Source organism: Rhagoletis pomonella, unplaced genomic scaffold (assembly GCF_013731165.1).
Source record: "Rhagoletis pomonella isolate Grant_MI unplaced genomic scaffold, Rhpom_1.0 Rhpom_scaffold_00009, whole genome shotgun sequence".
Classification (NCBI taxonomy): Eukaryota; Metazoa; Arthropoda; class Insecta; order Diptera; family Tephritidae; genus Rhagoletis; species Rhagoletis pomonella.
The window spans coordinates 33,075,384-33,096,585 of NW_023458563.1; the positions used below are offsets into that span (position 1 = coordinate 33,075,384).

The following is a 21,202-nucleotide window of genomic DNA, read 5'->3' on the forward strand; positions in this document are numbered from 1 at the left end:
AATTGTTGTCACGTATGTCAACGTGTTTGGTATCGTTGGAAAGGAAATTTATCCTAGATTAAGGATCTGGACTTAGTTTTTGTTTTTATCTCATAAGGTTCTCACAAAAACCTCTTAAAGTTGTGTGTTTTTTATATATTTTTTCTTTTATGAAAATGCCTTTAGCTGGAGTCTTTAAAAAAAAAATAGCTAAAAATACAATTTATCATACTTTATCTTAAGACACAATTTTTCTAATTAGAAAATCTGTAAGGAAACCACTCTATAGAGCTTTTTAAAAAATATAGAGTTTCCTGGCTGGAATGGCCTATTTGCTACACCCTAAAATTTGTTGCAGAAAATTTAAAAAATTTCTAAGTTTACAAAGGGATAAAAAAAATATGTGAAAGTATGTTTTTTTATTCTTTTATTTGAAAGAAGGGGCATTTTTCTTAGAAATAAAAAAAAGTCTGCAGACTCATTGCGCTTTTCGAAGAAAATCGTTTTTTTTAAGGTTATAAAATAAACTTTTGCAAAATAAAAATTTCACTGATTACAGTTACCACAGTATTTTCCATTACTTAAATGCCAAAACATTCTTTAAAAATAGTAAAGTTTATTACTGTAGACACACGCGGTAGTGTTCTGTGCTGTGTAGTGAAGCGTAAAATAGTGAAAAAACTAATATTAATATGAATTCAATTATAAAAAACGCAATTTTAGCTGATATCTGGATTTCTACTCGTCCATCAGATAGAGTGTCTGCATTATCTGCATTTTTTGAAGACAAATTAATACACGCTAAATGCGACAAAGCTTTTTGAATCAAAAAATAAAACTTTTTAATAGTGAGATGAAAAATAATTGGAATTATAGTGGCCGCAAAAGAAGCGCTTTTGAAAAAACATATTCTAAATGGCTAAATTGGACATTCCTTTCCCTTCCGGATTCCAATGGAAATAAGGATAAATGTGTTGAACGGGGAAGACCTTCTAAAGAAGAATTTTGCGAAGCTTCACGGAGAACAAAAAATCGAAGGGTAGAGCATTTGTTGAATATACTACTATACTATACTATGGGATGGGATTTTTCTGATTAGTATGATTTCTAGTATAGATTACACTTTTTCTGACTAGTATGATTTCAACCCGAAATTCATGAATGAATTCATGTATGAATACACCACAATTCATGTATGAATACACCACAAAATATATAGTCAATGAACTAGTGTGTTTGCTGAGTAGTTTGGAATATGACTGCATGATGACTTTAATTTTTCAATAAACGGCGTTAGATAAAACAAATAATTTTTGATTCAGTATTTTGCAACAACTCTTGTTCGTGCGAAGTAACTAATAAAAAGGAAAACAAAATTATATTTGTCTTTTGAGTATTTAATGTCGTCTTGAATGAATCAAATTTTTTAAGCTTGTGACATCCACACCAAAAGATATAATCAATTTAAAAAAACATTTTGTGGTCAAAAAGGACCAAAATGAAAGTAGCTGCCATTCCTAGAGGGTTTGCGTAAGAGAGATATAGGGAATCTTATTTGCCATGAATTAAGCCATAGAATGAAGCCTTGAAGTCTGTAATATTATTAGGAAAACGCCCTGTATAAATAATAAAATAACTACTCAGTATTGGAACTACTTCTGAATATCAAATTTTGCAGTTTCAATCTCAGTTTCCATGAAAAATGTAAGAGCTAGGGAAAAAAATTTTTTGAAATCTCCGTACTCTAATCCACCAAGAAACGAATTTTTACTCAAATCCGTCCATTATTCTATTTTTGCCCACTTTTTATATGGAGACACAGCACTGAGGGACGGGGCAAAGCAAGGTAAGCGTGGAGTTTTGCGACGTCTCCTATAGTTGCCACGTAAAGAATAGAGAATCCGTCGGCGAGTACTGGCGTTCACCTCAGTGGACGAACGTGTAGCACCAATCTGCATCAAAGCGAGATTTTTATACATTTCGCTCATGCTCCGACGGAAGAGAAGGAAGAGCCGTCAAAGGATCTCTTCTAAAAATCGTGCTTGGCGATTTCAGTGCCAAGGTGGGCAAGGAAGGGATCTTTGGCGCCACTGTCTGAAACTCCAGCCTCCACGACGAAACGTCCGATAAGGGATTGAGGCTGATCGACTTCGCCGGGGCCCAAAACATGGTAATATATAGTACTAGCTAGTGTAGCATAACAAGATCCACCAAGCTACATGGCTGTCTCCAGATCGAAAAATAAGAAATCAAGTCGACCATTTTGTGATAGGTGAAAGGCATGCTCCCAGTATTTTAGACGTACGTTCACTCCGAGGGCCAAACATCGACTCGGACCACTACCTTGGTGCAGCCATGATACGCACCCGCCTCTGTGAAGCAAAAAATGTGCGCCCAACAATGCAAGGAAAGCTTCACATCGGAAAAGCTGCAATCACAACAGACGGTCAATTTATTGGCCAATCGGCTCCTGAGAGCACTCTTCAACAAACCGGCGTATGCTGTTGAATGGCAGCAGCACTGAAAGTAGTGGAGAAGACGAACCCGAACCCCCAGTAGATGACGGTGAAGGCGATGTCCCACCGCCTGACTATGACGAGGTACGAATAGCGATTACGCGGCTGAAAAACAACAAAGCTGCTGGAGGCGACGGCCAACCGTCCGAGCTATTCAAGTTCGGCGGCGGGGAGTTGATAAAGTGCATGCATCAGCTCTTATACAGAATATGGTCAGATGAGCGCATGCCCGACGACTGGAATTTAAGTGGGCTCTGCCCAATCCACAAGAAAGGCGATCCCGCCATACGCGCCAACTACCGCGTGATCAACCTTCTAAGCAAGGTCTTATCGAGTGTATTGTGTGAAAGAGTGAAGGCCGCCATCAACGAACTGAGTGGACCTTATCAGTGTGGCTTTAGACCTGGCAAATCCACCATAGATCAGGTATTCACAATACGCCAAATCTTCGAAAAGACCCGCGAGAATACGATCGACACGCACCACCTATTTGTCGATTTTAATGCCGCTTTCGACAGCATGAAAATAAGTTGTCTTTATGCCGCGATGTCTGAGTTTGGTAACCCCCCGACACTACAACGGTTGTGTACAATGACGTTGGGCAATACTATTAGATCTGCCAGAATACGGGGGAACCTCTCCGAGCCGTTTGATACCAAACGAGATATCAGACAAGGCGACTCCCTTTCATGTGATTTCTTTAATCTGTTGTTGGAGGAGACAACAAGAGCCGCAGAATTGAACCGCTCAGGGACAGTACTTTATAAGAGCGTATAATTGCTGGAGTAAGCCGACGAAATCGAAATTATCGGCAAAAACAAGGGCTACATCTGTTCTGCCTTCTCGGGATTAGAGGACAAAACGAAGTATCTCCTGTGATCACACAAACAGTCAGAGCATACGTCACTGTTGACAGTTACAAGTTTGAAAAAGTAGACAACTTCGTTTATTTGAGAACCAGCATTAACATCAATAATAATGTCAGCCTTGAAATCCAACCGAGAATCACCCTTGCCAACAAGTGCTACCGTTCACGCCTAATTCGTTACTTGCAATTAGACCTTAAGCGTATGTTTGGTTTGGCAGCACTGTTTGTAAGCTGTCAAACTTGACATCCTTTCTACTTCCCTTCTTTTAAATGGATTTAAGCAAATTGGACGCGTTTCATTTTAATCCGAGGTAATCCACTTAGTTTCCCCGCTTATAAACCCGCAAACGCTATTTAAACGCCACAAAGTTGTACTTCAAACCGGATTCCGCGATACTTTCGTTATATACAGTCCATACCGCGTTATTTCAATATAATAAAATATTACCGCACCCGCAAAATGTCGTCGCTTAAAGTTTGCGATTCCGCTTTAATAGCCATAAAACGCTTTTTGAAAACGAACAAATTTGAAGAGCTTTCGATCGACGTAGAGGTTGTATCTACGTACTTGCAGTTGTTGGAGGAACAATGGGTACGATTTTGTGAAGCCCAACAAGAGGTAGAGCTCCCGTGCGGCGAAGAAAGCGTCGAGATGGAGGAGCAATCTCGAAATCACGGTGAGGAGTAGTATACTATCGCCAAGGCGAATTTCAAACGCCTTGCGGCTCCGCTCAAGATACCTATACCTCAAGCCACTCAAACTACGCCAGCGCCTGTGCCGCTTTCGAAGCTGCAGCTACCGTCATTTAGTGGCGATCCCGCCGAATGGCTCGCCTTTCATGACGCCTTTTGTTATCTCGTCAATGCCAATGCAAGTCTGATGGACGGACAGAAGCTACAGTATCCCCGCAATTGTTTAAAAGGCGAAGCACCGGAGTTGGTAAGCAATTTAGGAGTGAGTGACAGCAACTACAGTGAGGCTTGGGACTTGCTGAGCTCGCGCTACAAGGTCATGCGGATCATAGTAGACAGCCATATAAAAGAAAGAAACAATATACACGTACATATTTGTTTCGGAGACATTTAGAGGCACTGAAGTAGTATCGAGGAACTAACAGATGAATATCGCTCATTTGCTGCAAAAGCATCATAATCCAAATAGATTTTTTTTTAGTTACGTGGGATGCAGAAATTACCGCCACCTCTTCTTCCATGTTGTATAAAAATTCCATAGCTGTATCGATTAACAATAGCTCGTTTGAAGAAAATGTGTCTTAATTTTTACTATAGGAGCGCATGCAGACGGTAAACTGTAAAGCCGTTTTTCTCCATTTTTACATTTTTTGGATTATGACACTCTTGCAGCAATTAAGTAAACAGTACAAGTTATCCGTTAGCTCCAACGCCTTCGAATCACTTTTTGGATTTTCGAATAATTTTGGCAATTAAATTCGGATTACGTAAGGGCGCATATTGGTAAACCGCATATGGAAATCGGAAAATGGAATATTACCATTCGATTTCGAAATAGGTAGTATGGAAAATCCGCGTTCGGACGAAAATTCTTTCGAATCGAATTACATAGTAACCGCCCTGGTTTTTAAGATTTACCACTGAGCAATATGAATTTTAGTAATTTTAGGTACCACAAATATAGGCGCTATTTACCTTTAATGTTAACTTTATGTTCGCCGGTTCCGGGATGCGAGAAAAGATCAATTTGTACTGATATTTCACCAACGCTTTCTTCCTGATTTTCCGGATCAACTGAAATTGAAAACGAAAAACGGTGTAATTTTAGAAGTCTTCTACGACGTGTTTTCCATGATGGATTTTAAAGATTATGATGATTTTATGATGCTGCTGTTTTACACACATTTATGCATGTATTAGGCCCGGTCGCAAGGGGGGAGGGGTTTTTGGGCGTTTAACCCCCCCTGTCCGAGGGAAATATGCATAAAAATTTGCAATCATTTAGTTTAATATAGTGATGGTAAAAAGTATTTAAGATTTTAACAATTTTTATTGAGCTTGAGGCCGTTTCTAATGGTTCATATCTCAGTGGCCGCGGTGAAGAAGTCCAATGAGGAAATGTGGTGATCTCCGAAATAGTAGCTATAACTTCTACCTAAAGGTAAATTCTTGTTGTTTTTCCACAACATTTTTTCATTAGAAAGGGCCTCAAGCTCAATAAAATTTTTGAATATAATTGTTAAAATGCCATAAAAACCAAAAACGAATTTCAAGATATCCGTAAAACTTTTTTATTGAAATAGCCTAATGGTGACAACATTGTTTTTCCTTGCAAATAGGGGAACGAAGGCTATTATGGATTCAGATGCTAATGAGTACCACTTATTTAAAAAAAATAGCGATTCAAACACAAATGAATGTGTAAAGGGAAACCAATAAATATATAAAAATAGTGCAGTCAAATATTGTGTTTGAAAAGATATTATAGTATGCATTGGATTTTGACCTCTTTCGATGAAAACATTGCGTGCACTTTATGAAATAATAATTTAATTAATAATTGATTAGCGCTTACACATATGTTAGTGTTTGGCTAAGCTTCTTCTCCGATTTATGGCGTGCGCCTTGCTGTTGTCACACTAAGAAGAGGGACCTACAGTTTTACGCCGACTCCGAACGGCGATTGTATTTTAATGAGAAGCTGTTTTTCATGGCAGAAATACACACGGAGGTTTGCCATTGCCTGCCGAGGTGCCAGCGCTGTTAAAAAAAAACCTTTTTTCTAAATTTTTTTGCGATGTTGCTTTGACCAGGGCTTGAACCCAGGCGCTGCGGAGTGAAAGCGCGCACTGTTTACCACTACACCACAGCGACCACGTGCGACTTATATCTATGAACAGCTTGACAATTCATCATCCGGTTTCAAAAAATATCACAGATAATATTAAGACATCCAGCCGAGGAATCGGATAATAATAACAATGAGTCGCAATCTGCTGCAACAACTACACGTGTATCCTGCAACACTTCGCCACCTGCAAATTCTACATCATCACTTGAACTTTCAACGCCGCATACTGCCACTTCTATACCGCCACCAGCTACTTCTGCACCGCCACTTGAATCTTTTGCGCCACGTACCGCCACTTCTGTGACGCGGCCTACTACTGTTGAATAAAAAAAAGTTCGAAACTGATCAACAATTAGTTAAAATGATTGTTATTGAATATCACCCATTCAGTATCATCTACTTAACAGTGTTGATGATTCTTCTTCTTCTTATTTGGCACTACAACCGTTTGTCGGTTTGTACCGAGAACAAAAACTTCGCCAGTTGCCTCTCTCCTTGGCAGATTTGCGCCAGTTGTTCATCTTAAGTGCGGTCAGGTCCTTCTGCACTTGGTCCTTCCATTGTGTTCGTGGGCGACCTTGCCTTCGTTGTCCACCCATGGGTGCGGAGTCGAAGGATCTTTTCCCCGAAGCGTCGTTATCCATGCGTACAACATGTCCAAGCCAGCGCAATCGTATTATTTTTATACGCTTAACTATGTCCATGTCGTTAAAAAGCTCGTACAGCTCGTTATTCTATCTTCTTCGGTACTCGTCGCCCACGCGAACGGGGCCATAGATCTTGCGAAGAATAGTTTTCTCGAAAGCCCCCAAAAGCCTTCTCAAGTTTGTTAGACATCGTCCATGTTTCTTCGCCATATAAGAGGACGGGCATGACGAGAGGTTTGTAAAGCGTGATTTTTGTTCGTCGAGAGAGGGCTCTGCTTTTCAATTGCCTACCGAGCCCAAAGTAGCACATGTTGGCAAGGGCTATTCTTCGCTTTATCTCCAGACTGACATTATTGGTGGTGTTTATGCTGGATCTTATGTAAACAAAGTCCTTCACTACTTCTAAGTTATGACTGCCAACAGTGACGTGTGTCCCAATATGCGAAGACTTTTTATGTGTTGCCAGGAGGTGCTTTGTCTTGGTCCTCGTTCACCGTCAGAACATCCTCGTTAGCTTCTTTTTCTAAGTTGCCAAATGCTGCGCTGACATCCCTGAGTGTAAAGCCAACGATGTCAATATTATCTGCATACGCCAGCAGCATCGTGCTTTTGCTGTATATGGTGCCGCTGCTATTCATATTGGCAGCTCTTATAACGATTTCCAGCATCAGATTGAAAAAATTGTATGGTAGTGAATCGCCTTGTCTAAAACCTCGTTGCGTTTTTGCGGAGATCCCAAATTTAGACATGGCATTGTACAGGCAGTTTCTCTTCGTGTTATCAAAAGCAGCTTTCAAGTCAATAAAAAGATGGTGTGTGTCGATTTCCATATCGAGTGTCTTTTCCAGAATTTCAGGCACTGTGAAAATCTGGTCAGGTCTGAAGCCACAATGATGAGGCACAATCAGTTCGTTCGTAAAGGGCTTCAGTCTTTCACCCAGTATAGTCGACAGGACCTTGTATGCAATATTAAGAAGGCTTATTCCACGATAATTGGCGCAAACGGCGGGATCTCTCTTCTTGTGGATTGGGCAAAGTACACTGAGATTCCAATCTTCGGGCATGTATTCATCAGACCAAATTCTGCTTAATAGCTGGTATATGCGCCGGAGCAGTTCTTCGCCGCCGGATTTGAACAGCTCTGAGGGAATACCGTCGGCTCCGGCGGCCTTGTTCTTTAAAAGCCGCCTATTGCTGTTCTCACCTCGTCTTGGTCAAGTGGAGGGCCGTGAGTTTCGTCCATATAAATTGGTTCGGGCTCTTCTTCTTCAAACGCGCCACCTGTGTTGCCATTCAGAAGAGTTGAGAAGTGTTCCCTCCATATCTCAAGTGTACTCTGGACATCTGTTACCAAATTTCCATCCTCATCTCTACAGGAACCAGTCCCGGTCTTGAAACCATTTGATTGCTGCCTTATTTTCTGATAGAATTTTCGAGCCGCATTCTTGTCTGCCAGCATCTCAAGCTCTTCGCATTCACGTTTTTCTGCCTCACGTTTCATTCTTTTGAATAGGTGTATCTCCTCCCTCCTCCTTTCCCGGTATCGTTCAACTATCGCTCGCATGGCTATTGGCTGTAGGGTGGCTTTGTATGCTGCGTATTTCTCTGCAGCAGCCGCGCGGCGCTCTTCGTCATACCAGTTGTTCCTGCGCGGGCGGTAGTATCCCACTACCTCTTCCGCAGCGGCACAAGGCGATTGGGAGATGGACTCCCATTGCTCATTTATATCCGTTATATACGTTGTTAAATTGGGCTTTGATGCGGATCGTGGCGATTCGTTCACTGATGGGAGTAAACCTGGAGACGGGGTGTCTTAGTCTCGGCCCAACAACAAATCCCACACCAAATTTGAGCGCCGTCTCATGGTAGCTGTAGTAGATGTCACACGTTGCATATTTGATGCAGCCGTGTCCCGTCCATCGCATTTCCTGGATTGCAGTGATGTCAGCCTTATATTTTTCGAAGACATCTAGCAGTTGGATAGGGGCACCTTCCCTATAAAGGATCCAGACATTCCAAGTACATATCCGCAAATCATAGTTCTTATTTCGTGAGCGAGGGTCGTCAACGTGTGGGGGGCGGCCATCCGAGGCCATTTTGTTCCTTTCATTGGTAGGCATTTTTACGTGGCGGGTCCCAAGGCCAGCGCACAACCATTACTGGGATGAGTGGCTATTCAACCGGATACACCGGATTATATAACGAACCTATTGCTGCAAGACAGACGCCCGCTTGTAGCCGCACCCACTGATGAACAGACGCTGCAGATTTCGGGAGCCCTTAAACTGAATAAGTCGGAGTGGCCCCACCGAAGCTCCCTCTTTTTCGGGCCCACTCGGGTTGGTTACCGCATCTCGCAAATGGGTTGCTCACGTTGCCCAGAGTGCGCGAACGGGGACGGAAGAGTCGGGATTGAGTATAGCCGTGCAACTGTAACTGCATAAGAAGAACGGCTATACGCCATTGCACTCCAGTGTTGATAATAGCATTTGGCAATTTCGTATGAAAATGTAATTCAAATTGTACTTTTTATCACTAAATTGTACCAAATTTTGATACTGTTATTTTTCTAATATGTATAAAGTTATTGTGTAGAACTTGTAAAATAGTTGCTAAAAAAACAACTGGAACCGCTTTGTAACTATATTTCCCTTATTTTATTTACCTCAGATATTATGATTTTATATGCATGTACTATGTAAGAAAATAAATGTATATAAACATAAAGATTTACATTTTATATCTATTTTTGGGTTTCGATCGGTTCGTATTTATGTTTTTTAAATTTTAATATTTTAATAGGTTTGTCCGATCTTGCATTCTTTAGTGCAAATAAAACAAAGCTATTCCACTATTGTTGCCCAACGTTTCGCTAAACTCATTAGCATCCTCGGACAAGCCTATTAAAATATTAAGATTTACATTTTAAATTTACAAAGTTGCCAGTAAGTTCCATAAAATTACTAATCCAGTAAATAATAACTCGTAGTTTCAACTGTGCCTGAGCTTTTTATCAATGTTGTGTTATGATAGCATTGTCCTCTAGAATTAAGATAATCTCTAATTCTTATTAAATTAGAAATTGTTTCTACTTGAAGTTCATTTCGACAGTGGCTCATTTAAAACATTTTCTGTGATTCTTACTTTTTTCCTAATTTCACAAATATTGAGGTTGCAAGGTGTTCAGCCCTAAGTTCTGTGTTGCCGTCTTCTATTCTAGCAATTTCACACTTCTGAAACAATAAGTCTATTAGTGGAACAATGATTTGTATGTGATTGTATAGTACAGAAGAAGGGTTCAGTTTGAATGAGAACTTCGTCATTAAAATTAAGTTTTTCTTTATAGTACGACAAAAGTTAGAAAATTGTCTAACGTTTTTTCTAAAATTTGGAATATCTTCCTATTTTAAATTTTCTTTGTTTTGGTAAATGAACAATTCCTCTCTTATATCAGTTTTATGCGATTCTAAAGGCCGATTTCAAATGAATATTTAAACGGCACTTAAGTTTAATTTTGAATTGTTGTTTAAATGCCATTTAACTTTTATTGGGTTTCAGATCAACTTTATTTACATATTACCTTGTTTATGCCAACACATAAAGCGCTTTAACCCAGTTCGCTGTGATTCAAAACGGAAGCATAAATCAACTTTCAATACGCTCAGAAATTCGAAAGTGTATTGACTCGAATTTATTTTCAAATCGCTTTTTTATTTCTCACATCGGTTAGAAAGCAGGTATAAACACATCACTCATTTGACGCGAAGTGAAAAAAGGCTGGTTTTTGAGTTATTATTATAACAAATTTGAATTCTTGTTCGCTTCCATTTCCGTACACCACGCAAATTAATTATTTAAAAAATATCGAATAAAAATAATAAATTTCGTTGACTTGTGAATACGGTTTCATCGAGTGCGCAGGTATAAATGCTTGAAAGAAATATGTGTTGAGTAAGATCAGCTATTTATGATGCGATTCTTGCGTAGGTATAAACAAGGTATATATCTAACAAGTGACAACACTGTTGCTTGCTATTGAAATTGTTGTTGCATTTGCTTGTTTGTTTACATTTTGCACTGAACAGCTGATTTGATCGATTATTTGCATAAACAGCCTTTATATGCTTTGACTCATGCATTTTCCTCTTTAAAATGCGCATAAGCAGCCGAACAAATGCAAGAAATTTTTGGGAATTAACTCGGATACAGGGAATTTTCGATGACAACACTGGTAAAAACCGGCCATCTTTTGTCTTTTGTACAAGTAAGCAACAAAAGCGGGCGAGTTTCGCGTCGGCGGTAGCCGAGTGGTGAGAGTTGCGGGCACAAGCCTGTAGCTGTCAGGTTCGATCCTCGGTTGGAGCGATTGAGAAAAGTTTTTTTTTGTTTTTATTATTTATTTTATATATATTTTTTTATTTGATTTATATATTTAATTTTAATTTATTTTACTTTCATTTGCTTTATTTTATATCACATTTTTTATTTTACTATTAATTTAAATTTTTAGAGTTGATTTTTATTAAAAAGTCAACAACAACTAACTGAGACCAACATAAAAAATAAAGAACTTATAAGAAAAAGAATGAAAACGAAATAAATGAAAATTCTAATGGCCGTGGGTCTCGAACCCACGACCTTGCGGCTCGTTTATCCGCATTACTGCCGTCTGTAAGGGTAAAATTATTATGCGCATATGTGTGCCAGATTATATGCATAAGCTTTGCCGTCTCTCACAGCTTTAAGTAAAAACCTTTAGCTTCCATTTTTAGCCACAACGAATTTTAGCTCTTTTTAGCCTTTTTTAAAAGGAATTTGGTTACCACTAAAAATGATTCGCGACAACACTGGTGCATAGGCTTTGGTCAGTGTTGCCACAAAAAATTACCAAATTCCTAAAACACAAACGAAAAATCCTCAAAATCCGAACAAATTACTCAAAATTTTCTTATTACAGATATAAGTATTGAGTATTTACGGTCGATGCGAAAAGCGTACGGAGGCACACAGACCGCAACCTTACTCCTACCCGAGAGCTTTGCCAATAAGCTAGTAGGCCAAGGTAAAATCAGAATTGGCTGGGTTATCTGCCGAATAAGACATAAAATACAGCCAAAGCGCTGCTACAAATGTTTTGAGTTCGGCCACATATCGAAGGTCTGTCGGAGCAGCGACGATTTTGGCAAATCGTGCTTCAAGTGCGGTCAAACTGGGCATACGGCCAAACTATGCACAAATGCACCACGGTGCTTATTATGCATAAAACGCGGCAGCAATCCTACCAGCCACCAGGCAGGAGGCAACAAGTGTCCGGTATATCAACTGGCGCTAAGCAAAATAAAGGTATGATGAGACTTTTGCAGCTTAACCTCAACCACTGCCAAGCGGCGCAGGACCTCCTGTCGCAAACAATATTAGAGGAAAAAATCGATATTGCGATACTCAGTGAGCCATACAAAGCGAAATCGTCTCAGTGCTGGCTTCAGGATCAAAGCGGAAAAGCGGCTCTCTGGTCATGCGGGAACCCAGCTCGCTGGATGCAGGGTGCCGTGTCCGCAAATGGCTTCGTTGGTGCGGAAATCGGCAACTTGTACGTATACAGCTGCTACATTGCGCCAAGCATAAGTATACAGGCATTCGAAAATATACTGTTAAATCTAACAATTGATGCTAGAGGCAGGCAGAATGTTCTTATAGCAGGCGACTTCAACGCGTGGGCACAAGAGTGGGGATGCCGCAGTACAAGCCCAAGAGGGAGAGCTCTTCTGGAGGCTTTCGCTTGTTTGTACGTCGTTTTACTAAGCACGGGAACTGAACACACTTTCAGCCGAAACGGTTTTGGGTCAATAATAGACCTGACCTTTATCAGTTCCGGGCTATATAGATTCACTGAATGGAAACATAGCACGTGTTATACGCAAAGTGATCATTCAGCTTTAATTTGCAATATTAACTGCAGACGAGAACTGTCTAAGCGGACTCACAACCCCGGAGTATCGCACGGGTGGAAAACCAGTACTTTCGACCCCGAATCGTTTACCAGCATGCTACCATCCACCGTTTACCAAGGGTCAGCAGACTCCATGGCCGAACACCTAATGGCCGACATTCGCGCAGCTTGCGATGCATCAATGGCCGGGAGAACTTCCTCCAAGTATCGTCATGCGGTCTACTGGTGGAACGATAACATAGCGGACCTGCGAAAGAAATGTCTAAGATGTAGGCGAAATGCTCAGAGAGCTAGGGAAAGAGACAACTTCGTGGTATTTCGTGCGGCTTATAAGAGTGCACGCGACGCGCTAAAGAAAGGAATTAAAGAAAGTAAACGGCAATGCTTCTTAGAGCTCCGTGATGATGCTGAACGGAATCCTTGGGGCTCGGCTTACAAAATTGTCTCAAAAAAGCTGAAAGGCAGAAACATGAACCCGACAAACGCTGCATACCTAAAGTCCGTCGTGGGGACACTATTTCCTGTACAGAGACCGTTAGTGTCCACTATGGATGGCGAGCCGTTGAGTGTTGTTGACCCTGTAACGGAAGAAGAAATCACACTCGCAACATCGAAGGTGGAAGTAAAGAAAGCTCCTGGCCCCGATGGCGTACCCAACATAGCTCTTAAGCTTGCAGTCCACCAGTGCGCTTCCTTATTCCTACAAGTTTTTAATGAGTGTTTCACGAATGGAACTTTCCCTCAAATCTGGAAGAGGCAAAAGCTGGTCTTAATACCAAAGCCGGGTAAACCTCTGGATGATCCCTCAAGTTTTCGGCCTATTTGTCTGCTAGACACAGCAGGTAAAATCTTGGAGCATATTATAGCTAAACGTCTCGACAGGGAAGTCCAAGAAAAATGCGGTATATCGGCAAACCAATTCGGGTTTAGAAAAGGGAAATCCACTGTGAATGCGGTATCAGAAGTCATTAAGTTAGCATGGGATGCAACAAGCGGTACACGGTGGCTGGGAGGAGCAAAAGAATACTGCGTTATTGTTACCTTAGACGTAAAGAACGCGTTCAACTCTGCCAACTGGGCTAAAATACTCGATAGACTGGAGAGCATTGGCATTTCTTATTATGTTCGGAGACTAATACGAAGTTATTTCCATTCGCGAGTGTTGTGGTACGAAACGGAGGAGGGCCTGCAACGGGCTGAGATAACAGGTGGCGTTCCACAAGGATCCGTACTAGGACCCTTGCTATGGAACATTATGTATGATGGAGTTCTCCGTACCGAATTGCCTGAGGGATCATCCATAGTGGGTTTTGCAGACGACATTGCGGTAGTAGTGTCTGCGAAACTGCTTGATGTCATATGCGAAAAGGTAGCATCATCAGTCAGCGTGATTAATAGCTGGTTAAATAGCTTCGGCCTGAAGCTAGCTGAGCAAAAAAACAGAAGCAATACTTATCTCGAGTCGTAAGAAACTAGAGGAGGTAGCGCTAAAAATTGGCGACCACACCATCACGACGAAACCCACAATTAAATACCTGGGAGTGGTGCTAGACAAGCGTCTTACTTTCAGCGCCCACCTGAGCTATGTGAGAGAGAAAGCAGCTTCAACGATCACGGGACTATCGCGAATAATGCTTAATACGCGAGGACCGAAACAGCGCAGGCGTTTACTCTTAGCGAGCGTGGTTAAAAGCCAAATACTGTATGCGGCCCCAATTTGGTCAAACGCCGCACAGTGTCCATCATACTTCCGCGGAGTCAACTCAACATACCGTTTATGCGCGCTCCGAGTTTGCAGCGCCTTCAGAACAGTGTCGGACGAAGCAGCTTTCGTAATCGGCAGTATGATACCCGTAGATATACTAGCAAGAGAATCGACGGTCCTTGCATCCACGCAGCCTACTCTAACTCAATTAGACCGACATCAAGCCCGGCAAAGCAGCGTTACGGAGTGGCAAAACAGGTGGAATAGTACGACTAAAGGTCGTTGGACCTATCGCTGCATACCAAACCTGGTATCCTGGCTTAATAGAACGCATGGCGAAGTAGATTTTTATCTGAGCCAGTCCTTGAGTGGTCATGGCTGTTTTAAGGCATACCTGTTTAAATTCAAACATGAGCACGACCCCTACTGCGACTTCTGTCTAAGTGGCGTGGAAGAAGATGTCCACCACGTATTCTTTGAGTGCCCTCGTTTCCATCGGCAGATGAACCAACTTAAACTTGCCGTTGGAGGGGTGTTTACGCCACAGTCAGTAGTCGACTATATGGTGAAAGGAACCAGCGAATGGGCATCCACCAGCGATACACTAACTTCGATTTTGAAGGAACTGAGGGACCTAGAGAGACAGCGGCGTATCAGCAGTGCTTAAGCCAACTCTTAGCATAGCCGCGGACTGGAACTAAACTATGATGTTCACCAACCAAAGCGTAGGCGCGGACTGGAACCTAGGCCGTTCCAGCCGCTCGAGCAGTGCGGCTAAGAAAGTTGTGCTTTCAGACCGCACCTTGAACATGAAATCTAACAATTAAAGCGCATGCGCGGACTGGAACCTAGGGCGTTCCAGCCGCTCAGGTGGCAATCTCGAAAATTTGTGAAATCGATAAATACGCGCGGACTGGAACCTATGGCGTTCCAGCCGCCCAAGTGGCAATATCGAAAAACTATTGCAATCGAAAATAGGCGCGAACTGGAACCTAGGGCGTTCCAGCCGCTCAGGTGGCAATCTCGAAAAAATTTTTGAAATCGATAAATACGCGCGGACTGGAACCTAGGGCGTTCCAGCCGCCCAAGTGGCAACCTCGAAAAATTTTTGCAGTCGAAAATAGGCGCGGACTGGAACCTAGACCGTTCAAACCGCAAAGGCAATATACATACGTATGCGGGCTTGAAACTCGTCGCATAAGGCATTTTAAGGTTTTTGCTCTTACTGTCTATAAAGGCGAAAATAATAAGTGGTATCTAAGAGATAAATGAATAAATAGTTAAAAAAGGGTAATTATCCTTAAACAAGACGTGGCAAAGCCTACCAGGCGTAGCCCAGGACTGAGTACAACCGACTGGAACGAACGTGCGAGTCTAGTGCTCAACCGCCTCCCGACGAAATACTTGACGGTGGTACCGGGGGGTTCGGTACTCGGACAGTAGGAGGTTTAGTTCGGGTTAAAGTCCCACACTGACGGGTATAGGCTTTCGATGCTTCCCCCTCGTAAAAAAAAAAAAAAAATTAAAAATATGTATGTAGGTACTCGTAAGCATGCGCGTTGAAGATGTTTGCAGTGTTTGCGGTCATTTGGTTGGCAAAGTAAGATTTTGATCGGATAGTTGAATTAAGCTTTTAAATACGTAATTATAAAAATATATATTTCAAACATCATTTGGCATATAAATGTTTGCCAATTGTACCTTTTAAGTATTTGCCAATCCTGCCTTTAAAAATAAGAAACCTAATTGGTTTGGCCATTGATAGAGCCAATATTATGGCTGGAGACTTGGGCGGGCTGAAAACATTTTTGAGTGCAGACACCGATTTATTTTATATAAAGTGCACATGCCACTCACTTCACTTTTGCTCAAGCTACGCTTGTAAAAAATTGCCGAAAAGCATTGAGATACTGTACCGCAACTTTTACAGTTTCTTTTCCCACAGTCCAAAGAGGATACATGAACTGAAGGAATTTCACGTGATTCACTTTGCATCTCTGCTTCTTGTTCTTTGCTTTTGTTTATTGTTTAATGTGTTGTTTATTGTGCATTTCAACGGTGGAGAAAAATGTGTAGTGGTTAATTAGCTATCTCAATAGCTTTAACGAATCTAGCTATTTTTTCAATGTTTGTGCTGGTGAGGATGAGTGTGGTCTATGTGGTTTGACAGCCGTTATCGATACAAATTAGAGAAGACAACGATTTGTTCTTGATTCGCATGGTGATTGAATCTGAATCACCTACGAATTAAGTGATTTGCTCTCAAACTTTTTTATGGCGAATTACGTGCTTCGGTTCGTAATTGGGACGCCAATCACGAATGAGAGAGCGAATTACGAATGGGAGAGCGAATCACTTGGCGTGGAAACATCGTCTAATTTCCCTCCATATCAAACAAAACTTGCAATAGAATACCGTAAGCTCGTCAGTGAAATACACAAACAAATCCTTGCCGAGTTAACTACACTCTAAAAAATTTTGTTTAAATTTAAGCATATTAAAAAAGGTAACCAGTTTCCTCTCTTAGGGGCGTTTTCTGAAGTAACCTCTAACTTTAAAGCTCACTTTATATTTAAAGGTTGGATTAAAAGTAAAACTATGTCTAAAGTTAAGCATTTCTATTATCGGTTTATGACGTATGTATCTTTCTTGGTTGTAAACCAACTTAAAACGGATAATAAAATGCTCTACTTTAGGCACAATCACAAATTCTTATGTAACCTTTGTATATACAGTGAACTTTAAAGTTACAGGATACTTGAGAAAACGGCCCTTAATGTATGCAAATTTGCACAACCTGTTAATCAATTTAAATACTGCTTTTTAACATTTACTTACCATATGTGCGGCATAGAACAAATTTGAAATTTGTTTGTTGAATTCTAAACACTTAAGGCCAAATTCACAGCTAACTACAGATTTTCAGTACAGCACTGTGAATTTGGCCCTTAGAGCCGTTAATTTAACTATTTTAAAGTATAGCTAAATCATTAGTTAAACTAAACTACAAAAATTTCTATAGAATTTTCTTAGTGTTCACAATTACACAGTTTACACATCAAATGTTTAAAATTTGCTTTGAAAGTATTTTGTTTAAACTAACGTATATTAAGAGAGTTTACCAGTTTCTTCTCCTAATGTGTGCAAATTTAGACACCGTGTTAATAAAATTAAACACTGCCTGTTTACTTTTGCGTACCAAATTTGTCGCGTAGAGCAAAATTACACACAAAATGTACTTAATTTTTATTCTTGGTAGGGAATGTATTTTTGCGTTAAAAACGCTTGCAATTTGAAACAATTCATGTGTATATTTTAAACATCTCATGTTCAAAAATCCTGTCTTGAACATCCTATGCGTATACTTACACAAATTTTGTTTGAAAATAAACACTTTTCAGTAGCAGTTTTACATGCAGTTTTTAGAGTGTATAAAAAAATTTCGGAACGAACACTGAAGCAGCACTGACAGTAAAAAACGGCACTGTGCCGGACGATCTGAGCAACTCTATTTGGGACTGGGGCAACGATATTATATTTTTCACTGACACTGATAGGTATGGCACTGATATGTGTAGATAGACTTTTATTGTAAAAATCACCTATATAACTGATTTGAGGTCGATAAATAAACGCAGATCTAATTCCGATTGCAGGCATCGTTAATATTCGCGCCGCCGCTACTATTCTCCGATTGCGGGCCATTGTCCTTGCGGCTCTAGTTTGTCTTGACAAATTTCTTTTAGCTTTAGGCATTTTTAAACACTTCGCACTATTCGGTTATTTAAAAATTTTTTTTTTATATTTAGTAACGAAATTCCACTTTGTATAAGTCAAGCCTTTAACGAACTTGCTAATTTATCAACTTCGCGAAGACAATGTGCCGAATTCCCATGAAGGCCAACAAATAGACATACATATGTACATCATTAATTTGCTGTAGTTTGTGCATGCCACTACAGCGTTGGAAAAATGGTTTTCGGCTAGACAGAGGCAGGATTCCCATAAAAAAAAGGTCTAAAGTACTTTACCATATCAATTCTAATTTGAACATAGTTATGCACATATGTATGCATGTATTCAAGTCTAAAGCAGGGATCACACGATTTGTACATTTGTACACAAAATGCCAAATTTAGATTTGTCCACATTTGCGCATTTGGATAGCAATGTACAAATGATTTGTTTAGCGATCAGACGATTTGGCTGCCAAAGATCCAAATGATTTGGCACACATTTGCGCACTGCAGTAAAGTGACAAATATTGTCCAAATTCATTCACACGATTTAACCATTTGGTCATAAATACTTAAACAGCTGATCCGGTGTCAACCATACTTTTGCATTTATGATTTCGTGAGATTTGAAGTGAAATAAACAAAAATAATATATACGAACATGTACTCAGAATTTTGAATACACTCTCAAAATCTGGGCTGAAGGTAAAAAACGCGTTTTTCATAGGTTGAAGCATATACTTGCTCTCGTAACTTTATTTCTGTTTGCCCGATGAAAAATACTTACATATGGCATTTAAGAGAAAACATTTCGTTGTTTACAACCATTTATAAATGGTTAATTTGTCTTGAGAATGGGCACCCTATGTATGTATACTAGTTAACAAAATAGTCGGACAAGTCGTAATTTAAAATGAAAAAATTTTAATAATTTTAATTTTGCATATCGATGGCTGACATGAAGATCGACTTATCTCGGAAGCCAGTTCAAAAATTCTGAAGTAGGGCGTTCTTGAAAAGTTTTCTGAGATAGCGCGTTGTTAAAAAATTTTCTGAGATAGGGCGTTTTCGAACTGGTTGCCGAGATAGGTCGATCTTCCACTCAGCCATCGATATACTCTGTAAGATTCCTTTCAGTGATCGGACTTCTACCACATTGTTGTAGATCTGCCACTTTTTTGAGCACACCTACCACACAAGGTCTGAAATCTACCACATATTCGCGTTTTTGAGTAGTTTTATTTTTGCTCAACATAATTTCCTTAATTTTAAGAGCAAAAATTGTCCAACACTAAACACTAACAACAGGCAGAATGGGAGGATAAAATAAACTGTAAAATAGTAAATTTTCTCAATATTCAATTTTTCGACATCAAACATGGTTTTATTGTGTTAAATTGCAAAATATATGATCTATAAAAAGAATTAATAGCGAAAATGATAAAAACCGGCGATTTTGTCAAAGCATTAGCAAATTTCAGTGCATCTCAAATTTCTAAAGCGTTGTTTACGTTTACTTGAGAATTGTCAAAATCGGCAAATCCCAAGCAGCATTTCTGGAACGAGCCACATTTGCTTGCTACATCGTGATGTGATAAAAAGAAAAGCTGGCAGCACTCTGCAAGGTTGCAGAAATCTTTCAAAATATGTTCGAAACTATCAAGGAAAAAAATTGCCAAAACCTACGCAATTTTATCAACTTCAATCTTGCACTTTATTATACTAAAATTAATTTTGTTTTAGATTCTAATTAAAATGTTTGCAATTTAGGAGAAACCTTGCAGATTTTTTTTAATTTTTGTACAAAGTTTGATCCAAAATCTGAGATCTACCACATTTTTTGAAATCTACCACATTTTTTTTAGATTCTACCACACTTTTTTTTTAAGTCCGATCACTGATTCCTTTGCCATTTCTTAAGATAAATTATCAATTTATTTGTTTAAGCAGCGAAATGTCTTATCTTGAATCACATACATAAATATGTATTTTTCACCGGGTAAACAGAAATAAAGTTACGAGCAAGTATACCTGTGCGTCACCCTTTGAAAAACGCGGTTTTTGACCTTAAGCCCATATTTTGAGGGTGTATTTAAAATTCTCAGTATGCAGGTTTTACTGCTTGAATAGACCTACAACAAGTGTGAACCTCGAAAAAACCAAATTCCTTTTTTTTTCACACAATGTAAATTAGATCGTCTTTAATAATCTGTATATCGTCGTTTGAAGTACAAAACCGCGTATCAACAAAATGCAAAGCCGCCTATGTGAGGTTGTATAAATTATTATCTATATAGTAAAAACACTCATATTTCAAAATGGTTCTCTTTTTTATAAAGCAATCGCATTTCTGGATAGTATATTTCAGGACGAATGGATAAGGATTGAGCCAACAGCTTCTGTAAGCAAATCCAATTTTTGGCAGCAAATGTCAGTTACGCGATTTTGCAGAATGACGATACGCGGTTTTGTACTTTATACGACGATATGCATGCATGTATATGTGTATAGCCAGCAAAAACTGCGGAGAGATCCGAAAACTGAAAGAAAGGTGAATAGTAAAGTGCCACGAAGGGTTGTGAAACGAATACTTTTCCGGTTGGTTTTCTGAAATTTTTCATTCTGAACTTCAAATATGCTTTATCATAGTTAATTATACTCAGAAATCAATTATACTTTTAATATGTTCGTCTGTCGGCATAAGAACCTGGGACCGCATGAAGGTTACAAATAGTCGCACGCTTCTCTGCACACTCAGCTACTGTCGAATACGTATGTATATGTACATGTTTTCAAACGTTCAGTTTGAGCAAATATTTTAAAATTTTGGTTTTCAAATAACGTGACATTTTTCGGTAGTTTTCGGATACGAATATTATATTAAATATTAAAATTTTACCAAAATTGGAAAATACAAAGGTTCACAAGCACGAAATGGCAATACCGCTCAACAATATTTGTATATTTGTCACTAGC

General features: G+C 39.8%; 1 protein-coding gene across 10 annotated transcripts in view; it reads right to left on the reverse strand.

Annotated features, from left to right (window-relative positions):
* The window catches only part of LOC118745736, a 351,287-nt gene that overhangs the window by 29,733 nt on the left and 300,352 nt on the right, over positions 1-21,202 (reverse strand). For 9 of the 10 annotated variants that reach the window (XM_036479375.1, XM_036479370.1, XM_036479368.1 and 6 more), the window contains one exon: positions 5,032-5,130. In XM_036479375.1, the coding sequence (XP_036335268.1) occupies positions 5,032-5,130 (99 nt within the window). Of the gene's footprint in view, positions 1-5,031; positions 5,131-21,202 lie in introns of those variants that run through there. The other variant, XM_036479374.1, reaches the window with a different exon arrangement.